Source organism: Oryzias latipes, chromosome 15, assembly GCF_053564925.1.
Source record: "Oryzias latipes strain Hd-rR chromosome 15, Olatipes_Hd-rR_3.1".
NCBI lineage: Eukaryota > Metazoa > Chordata > Actinopteri > Beloniformes > Adrianichthyidae > Oryzias > Oryzias latipes.
In genome coordinates, this window is record NC_136251.1 from 30,359,678 (window position 1) to 30,368,182 (window position 8,505).

The following is an 8,505-nucleotide window of genomic DNA, read 5'->3' on the forward strand; positions in this document are numbered from 1 at the left end:
ATATCCGCTCCCTCCCTTCCCTCAGACACGTCCCCCTGGCTCAGCGGAGAAGCTTCCATCACGCCGGATGACATTGGATCATTTTTCTCGTCCTGCACATTCCAGCCAAAGAGGAGGACAAGGGGAGGGGAGCAGCTGCTGCTCTTGCTCTGTGATTATATCATTACAGAGCAGCAGACATGTATACAGTATATCAAGCACAGCCTGTCATTAGCATACTTTATGTTCTGATGGCTAAATACAACTGTGCTCTGCCTGGGTCCCGGTTTGAGAAAGTACCGCAGATTTGCAATCCTGCAGCGTTCCAAGTTCCCTTTTCTCAGCCTTGAGCTATAAAATCCTTCTTTTCCCTTATTTACTGTCCCATTATTCCTGCAGACACCTGTCGAGACATGCAGGTTATCAGATCCTCTGCAGCCTCAGTCTAAATAAACCGTGCAGTTGTGTAACATGTTGGAGTCACCGGCTCCACGAATAGCACACACCTGTCAAACACAGTCCTGCTTGTTCTCCCTGTGGAGGCTGACCTCCCCGCCTCCTGAACCCCAACGCTCCAACGTCAACAGCTCAGAGGCGTAGGAAGCGGAGACGGAGCCTTTCAAAATGGCAGCCTGAACAAAGGCGGTGAAAGCTTTCCTCTGCCTCTGCGGAGATGGTGCAGTGGAAGCCTTGATTGACAGGAACATTAGCTCTCAGAGGAAACGGCTCCCACCCAGTTATGCAACACAGAGAAGAAACTACAGTGAGTTTGTGGATGTGTGCTTTGTGTGTGGGCGCAAATGTGACGTAAAGATGAAAAAACAAAGGTGTCAGGATATCTGAGTGTTGTTTTTTTAAATACTGACAACTGCATTCCTTCAGCGAGATGAAAGATGCTGCATATTGCAGCGCCAATCCTGCAGGAATCCTGGATTAACACACAACAAAAAGGTACTTTTTGTGTTGCCTTGGACAACAGCTAAAGTTTAACGGCGCAGTTGAATAATTACAAATGTGTCCCTCGAGTAGAGAAAGCAGGAGAAAGGGGCAGCATCCCATAATACATCATCACAGACCTGCTGACACACGCCAGAGTACTCTGTCATTCATCAGCCCGCGAGCTCGTCCTCTCTTCAGGATGCTGAGACGCTTCTGCCGTCACCGCCGCCGCTGTGTCTGAGCGGGAGGCGCTGGTCTTTCTGCATCGTCATGCTCGCCGTCGCTCTGCAGCCGTGAAGGCAGATGGTCCTCTTCCGACGCGGCGTCTTCTGCAATCCAGACTCTCAGCTGATCAGACAAACCTGTCAGGGATGCAGAAACCAGCCTGCTACAGACAGTTCACAAAACCATAAACCGTATTTGTAAACTGGAGCGAGTGAGACATTAACCGAAGATCCAAACAAAGGAAGTCAATTCGGTCGCCATTTTTCCACAATATGGAAGCTGCCATGTTGGAGCCGGACAACGTCAGAAAGCAGTGATTGGTCAGAATCGGTCTGAGTCAATGTTTCTACGGCAACCACTCTTACCAATCAGGAGTTGTTGGAGGGTCCACACCACTTAAAGGCAGGCTCGAGAGAATCTGTCAATCAAATGTCCACCCACTTTTATTAAGGCACTTTGAATGACTTGCATTACAGAATAAAATATTATGAAGAAAAACTCAACATAAGCAAGAGCACATTTGCTCCTTTGACACCGGAGCTTCAGCTCCAGCATTGACTTTCATTCGACGACCGCAACTCTTCAACCGTTTACGCAATTAACCCTTGTGCTATCTTAGATGACCCCCCCCTAAATTGACGTGTTCTCCCTACCATGACAAAGGTGGATAAAGGTGGAGAGATTTCATGTAATCCATGGACACCAGTGAAGATCACAAACCATTGAAGAAAAAAGGTTCAGCGCACTGTCTAGTGGGTCTAGATGACCCAACTCCCAATGTTAAAGTGCCTAGGATAGCACAAGGGTTGCACCGTTACGCAACACTTTACGTCTATAATGTGTTGCATTTCGGAGCATAGCTGTGTCAGAATCAGCTGATTGATCGCGTTAACGGTCAAAGTTTTACAATATACAAAAGAGCGTGTGTGGCCGGCGACATTAAAGGGTTAAAAAAGGTATCGGAGTATGAATGGGTATTTATGACTGAGAAACAGCTATTTATTTCTGAGATTTTGGCTTTTTGTAGCCAGCAGGTTCTTCCCACTTGTGGTCCCACTCAGTCCAGTCCTGATATACAATGTTTGCATAATAACGTGAAGATGGCCAGGCTGTTTTATTCTTTTATTTTTAGGATCTCTGTGTTGATGAAGCAGTTTGGAGCCGTGCGGCATGCTGGGAATCAAAGCTGCTCTTCCTGCTGCCATGTTTACTTATAGCCCGGCTCATACTGACACCTACATCTAACTTAAACATGTCGGAGGCGGACAGCAAGAATCTCAGCACGGCGGCTGGTATGCAGAGGCCCAAAATAAACGTCTGGAGGGAAGATTTCATCCAGAGATACGGCTGACAAAGACTAATTATGTCAATTAAAAGCCTTGGTTGGCCACAATTTAGATTCTACTATTATAAGTAGCACTTTCTAAATAGCAGGAGATGCCGTCCTGACTCATCTGCTGCCTTTTTCATTTGGCAAAGTCGCAGCACGCCATCTTATCAGCTGATCCGGAGCCAAAGCCAGGAGTAGTGTCTCAGCAGAAAAGCAGGATTGTGCTGGACTCGGCTAGAACACCGGAGCGGTCTCGATGGCTCTTGGACCCGTCCCGAGCTTTGTCCTCATCTAAGCATGTTCCCTCCTTCATTTTTCATCCTCTCTCCTTTCATCTTTTCTGCTCGACGCCTCCTCGCCCTCCTCTGCATTCTGCTCCATCTCTTCCTCCACCGCTCCCCTCTCTGCTCCACTTATAAGATTTGGCAGCACTCCAAGATCTGAGAAAAACATTGGAGGCGCAGCTTGGTTCTGATGTCTGGAAAGAGATGGGGGGGTGTGTGTGAGAGTCCTCATTTCCATTTCACAGACTTAATTCACACCAGAAAGCAGGAATACGTGAAGATGGAGAAGTAACCGCCCGTCAGAGGAGGCAGGACTGGATCAGAAGTGGGAGAAACAGTAAGAATGGGCTCTCCAAACACCATGGCGGTGTCTAAAACGGCAAACCTCACAAAAATAATCCCCCAAAAATCCAGATTGTGTTCCAGATACTGTTTGTTTTCCACACTAACATGTTTCATACCACTCCAAGTAAAAACACGTTTGACACTCGGAACTGTAAGCATCTGAAGTTTTGCGGGCCTTTCCTGGTAAACAGACCAGATCCATGCCCCCCCCCTCCAATCTGTTGACCAAGCCAAGAATGAAGGGACATTTTACACATCCTCCGGATTCAGCCTCGCTGCTCCTAATTGCCGGTTGGAGCTCCAGTTTCTCCCTGGATGCCAAGAAGAGAAACCGTCATTACAAGTCTCTCAGGAGCTGGAGCCCAGCACCAAAGGGAAACTTTGATTGATGAAAAGAAAAGCAGGCAGATCTGAGCATGCCCTCAATACAACGTTTGCCGTGACCTTGTTTTTCCTGACAGCTCTAAAATTAACCGAGCAGATCAGTTATACTGGGAGTGGAGAATGTGGACCAGATCCTGCTGTTGGCGTGTCGCTGCCTCTGCTCGCTTTCAGGGGATTACAGCAGCTCCAGCACGCATTTTGATTTATTGTGCTAAACATAGATTCATTAGTGAAACAGCTGGCTGCATTGACTGCTTCACTTTTACTCAGAAACGTTGATTGTTTTTAGAAAATGTACCAAAAATGAAGGATATTCTGCTGTTTTTACCAAACAGGCAGCTCTTTTTTTTTTACTCTTTAATTCCAAATTCAAGCCGAGTAAAACCACAACAGTGAGGCAGACCCTCCGCTTCACCCACCAGTTATTGCTTTTCACTTAGCTTGATTAACATGATCCTGTCAAGCGAATCAATCAGTCTGAGAAGGATTTTACGACCATCGATTGGAGTTTGTGCCGTGTTTGGTCATGAACCTGCGGGGAGAACGCCAATTCATCGGTGCCTCCGGTTTCACTCGGATCGGCCTCACGTGCAGAGCCGTTTTTAGAAAGTCGGTTTGAGGGCCGAGAAACCTGTTCTGCTTCTTGAGCAAGACTCTGTACGTTCCAAGGCCCCGAGGGGTTTTGGATGTCAACACAAAACTGGTTTGTCATTAACCACAAACAGGGTGTGAGTCACTTCACTTCAGGCACAAAACGATGTCGTCTTCGCACCAACTTTAGAAGCATGGGCCTCGTCATCATAGCCGTGTTTTGTTTCGGTAAAGTTCCCTCCTGCTCATGAAGCGACCGGACGAACCAAAGCATCTGCGGATTTCCCCGGTAGCTACGCAACCGCAGAGCTTTGTCAGGACAAATACACTTCCAGTGACACACGATGTATGTATTCAACACAGAGCGGGCTATTTTCCTCAGCACTAAGCAAACAGGTACTGACTGGGCCATAAAGCTTTGTGGACAAAAACAGAAAAGGTCTTTTATGTCCGATTGCGTCATTCTCCAAAGAGGGTTACGAAGGCCCGGCTTTTGTGTCCACGTACAGCCATAAGTGGGTCAGCAAGGTAGGGAATCTGACCGCCGGCAGGTGTGACGGTTTATGGAGAAGGTGGTGCATTGTCATTGGGCTCAGCAAAGTATCACCCTTATCAAAGTGGGCCAGTTCTAAAGTCCAGCTGATAAGGCGACGGTGTACAGCAAAAAAAAAAAAAAAGCAAGATCCTCAAATCGCTCAGAAAAAAACAAACAAATGTTCTTGTTTTGGAAGAGTTTGGAAAGATAGTCTTCGGGATTATGAATGACGGCTTCCCAAAAAAAGGCTGTAAGGTTGATCAACATGTTGATTGGATTTCTGGGCTGCAAGAGTGGTTTGTGGGCCTGATGACTACTTGATGCACGCTCTGGCTGCACGCTGCAGGTTGGTGTGATTAAACATTAGCAACGAGCAGACTACGTCTGACTGATTCATTCATTCATTCATTCACAGAGTGGTGTTTTTGTTTTACTAGATATCCCCTCCTCCATGTCAGGTTTCTCTGACTGCAGCGTCAGCTACACAGCACTCCTTTGTCTGGGGGGAAATCTCAAAAAGCTCCTCTGCCGTTTGCTGCTTTCACTGCCCTGAAGGAGCACTCCAGGCTCGCGGGCGTTTGTGAACGCCACCAATCCGCAACGGATGTATTTGCATTTGAAGAGCCGGGACGGGGAAACTTGGCATGCAGCGGCAGTGTTATTATTGGCTCCGAGAAGGCACTCGGTGCAAAAGAAAAAAAAAAAGCCAGGCACCAAATCAGTTCTTAGCGTTTGACAATATATCAGCGATACGCCAGAGCAGCACAATGCAGCCCATAAATCAGGGAGGTCATTGGTGCAGTGGAGGGAATCTGGAAATAAATGAAAACAGCAATGCACCTGCCGTCAAAAACGCCTCATTTCATCAAGAAATTGGAATTAGCGGTCACAGTTTTGTCACAACAGTCGCGCACTTTCTCATTACTGACTCAACAGATTCCAGCTGACTGACGGAACATGACTTGGCACCTGTTCAATCAGTACAGCCATGCACCAAATGGAGCAGAGCAGGAGCAGCACGTCTACTTTCTTTTGTTTTGGTCGTTGGATTCGGCGGAAAAGCTCCCGAAAAGGCAGCCAGAAGACTCCCTGATCTGCTCGCTCAAGTCGCCCCAGAATGAAGCAAGCTCAGACAATCAAGTTCATACAAGATCAGAAATTGTATTTGGCAATTTTTTTTTTAAACAAGTGCATACAAGTACAGCTAAAAGCATTTTAGTTTTGCCAAGTGCTCGTAGAGTAGCATTAGTCACATTCTACGTTAAACAGGAACGGCCACCAGACCTAGAAGTACATCGAGAATTTCAATAAACATCAACAAAGAGGAACGTAGTTCATTATGATGAGTACATACCTTTATCTTCAAAAATATAGAAACACAATGTTTTCCAAAATCAAAAATTATACAACCATGTTTACGAAGTATACTCTTCCCTTGGTTCCAATATGTACATGTCCGTTAGTCTGTTTGAATGTTATGCAGATGATATTTATATATTTAAAGGTGTTTTTTTTGCCTCCCCGCCCCAAAGACGGACGGGATCAAGGGTCCCTCTCCTTTTTTACTTTGACGTCCCCCGCCAGGATGGTGGCGATCTCCCCCTGCATGAAAGCCCACGGTACGTTTGAGCCGACCAGGGGGCACTTCTCCCCGCTGGGACAGTACACCTCCCCCGTGGCGCCCTGCTGCTTTATGCTCTCCCGGGAGCACGGGAAGCAGAACTTGTGCGATGGCACGGACGGGCACTGGACAAAGTGCGTGTCCTCCAGGCGCTCGTGGCACAGCGTGCAGCACAGAGGGATGCTGCCCGGCACCGAGGAGTCCGGAATGTTCTGGGGGTGCACCTGGTCCATGCCCGGCACGTGGGGGGTGCCCGCCCCCGACGCCTCCCTCTGCGCCAGCCGCCTCTGGGTCATGGAGGACGGCGACATGGGGCTGCTGCTGTTCCTGCGGGTGGTGGAGTGCACCTGGTTGCCGTCCTTGGGGGAGCTGTTCCCGCCTGCGTTGTCCGCGGCCATGATGAGTGCCGCCATGGGGGACTGGCCGTTCTGGGCCGCCTCGGGTGGGGTGGTGCGAGAGTGGGGGGATATCGTGGAGGGGGGGGAGACGAAGCTCGGCGGGGGCACTGGGGGCATCTTGAGTCCTTCGGCAGGGGGAGGCAGCCACTGCTGTCCCTCCCCGTTCAGCTTGGCGGCGGTGCCCTCTCCCTCCGGCTCCGGGGAGGCTTTTCTCTTCATGCGGGGGTGTTTTCCTCTGTCTGCAGGGGGGGAAGGGTTAAAGAAAACTGTTGAGCTGACACCAACATAAACAATTGGGGGGGGGGGGGGGGGGCAGTTTCCTGCCTCACCTGAGCACAATGCAGACAACAGGTGGGACAGACCCTGGTGGGGGTATGTGTGTGTGTGTGTGTGTGTGTGGAGGGGGGGGGGGGGGGCGGTCACGTACCTGACTTGGTCGCGGAGGCGCTGCTCTCATAGCCCGTCACCCTTTGTTGCATGACCGCATGGTCCTTCTTGAACCGGGGGTCGTAGGCGTGGAGCCCCCCCATAAAGTCCCGCATGGTTTTGTTCTTGGCCCCCCAGTCCTGCTCGGCCCTGCTTTTGTGGCCCTCCAGGATCTCCGGGGTCAAGCTGTCCGGTCTGTGCTTCTCCTTGCCCTCGCGCTCGTGCTCGGTGCTGGACACCGACGCGGGTCTCTTGCCCAGCTCGGCGGGAAGCCCCATCTGGCCCCTGCCGTTCACGGCGTGCACCGGGGGCATGCTCCCGTTCACCAAAGGCACTAGGTTGGGGGGCACGGCGCTGTTCCTGCGCGGGTTGGGGCTCTGCCGGTTCAGCTCCGGCGGCTCGTCGGGTTTAGTAAATCCATTGGGGACCGGGATCCCGTTCACCTGCCGCCCGGACTGGTACTCGGGACCGAGCCGGGGCGGCCGGTCGGAGGAAAGCGGGTATCGGTCCAGCGGCTGCGGCGGCCGGGAGCCGGGGTCTCCCGCCGCGGGGTGGTTGATCGCCTGGATCTCCTTCTTGCCCGGCCCCGGAGAGCGGCCCTCCTGGAAGCCGTGGACCCGCTTGAGGTGGCGGGCCGAGTCGATGACGATCTCGATGCGGTCCGCTCCTTCGTAGTTGACACATCCGCGGCAAACGGGCTCGGAAAAATCCCACAGCATGGCCCACGGCATGCGCGGAAGGTCGCACAAGTAACACGACTGCCGGCGGGAAGACGCAGCGACCGCTGCGGACGACATCGCCAAGCCCTGCGAGAAACAAGCCCCAAACGCCGCGTTCTTCCTGCAAACTCCCGGTAAAAAAGCCAACAAAGCGCACGGTCCGTCGGTCGGGAGGGGGGGCGCGCGCTCAAACGCGGCTCCTCGGGGTTTTTCACAGCAACAAGGGTGAAGTTTCAGGTGGAGGAGTTCATGTCGGTGTGTACTTTACTACGGCGCTCCTCTGTCTACCTCCGCCGACTCTCTACTATGGCTCAATGTGGAGCAGTGACGTCACCACGGAGCTCTAAACGCCTGCTTCCCCTTCAGTTTCTATTGACTTGATTTCTTCGACAGACCCCCCCCGCCCCCCTCCAGCGCCCTGCTGCAGCTTCACCGCTCACTTTTTCTCTGTTTTTATTTTTTGTTTACCATTAAATCACCGGAACCTGCCCAATTTGACAAAATACATGTATTTATATATCCATCCGCCGGTGCGAGCCTAGTGCTCTTCGGGACGGAATGATAATATGAATGATTTTTTTTTGGGGCGAAAAAACCCTTTAACTGCCGCGCTTGGCTCCTGCTTTTGTTCCGAATTCGGATCCGAATCCAGCTGCAGCTCGGCGAAAGACTCTGAATTGCACCGACCGAGCGGACGCTGCTGCACAGCCACCCCGAAGGAAACGCTGC

The 8,505-nt window shown here is 51.1% G+C and overlaps 1 protein-coding gene and 1 long non-coding RNA gene across 2 annotated transcripts; one reads left to right on the forward strand and one right to left on the reverse strand.

The window, feature by feature from the left end:
* Positions 1 to 583: 583 nt before the first annotated feature.
* On the forward strand, positions 584 to 1,145 carry LOC105355834 (uncharacterized). Its single transcript, XR_910163.3, has 3 exons — positions 584 to 742; positions 862 to 930; positions 1,009 to 1,145. It is a non-coding gene; the product is annotated as an uncharacterized LOC105355834 (long non-coding RNA).
* Positions 1,146 to 5,753: 4,608 nt separating this feature from the next.
* On the reverse strand, positions 5,754 to 8,505 carry irf2bp2a (interferon regulatory factor 2 binding protein 2a). The gene is made up of 2 exons (XM_023963052.2): positions 7,059 to 8,505; positions 5,754 to 6,870 (listed from the first exon to the last, which is right to left on the reverse strand). Exons 1-2 carry the CDS (start codon positions 7,852 to 7,854, stop codon positions 6,155 to 6,157), a joined length of 1,512 nt encoding a protein of 503 aa, XP_023818820.1. The 5' UTR covers positions 7,855 to 8,505; the 3' UTR covers positions 5,754 to 6,154.

What these genes read in the sequence shown, in the direction of transcription:
- irf2bp2a (XM_023963052.2), bottom strand. Translation starts at nt 7,854, where the DNA reads ATGTCGTCCGCAGCGGTCGCTGCGTCTTCCCGCCGGCAGTCGTGTTAC. An exon ending in CGCCTCCGCGACCAAGTCAG is followed by an intron (nt 6,871 to 7,058) that starts GTACGTGACCGC and finishes CCCCCCCTGCAG; the next exon opens with ACAGAGGAAAACACCCCCGC.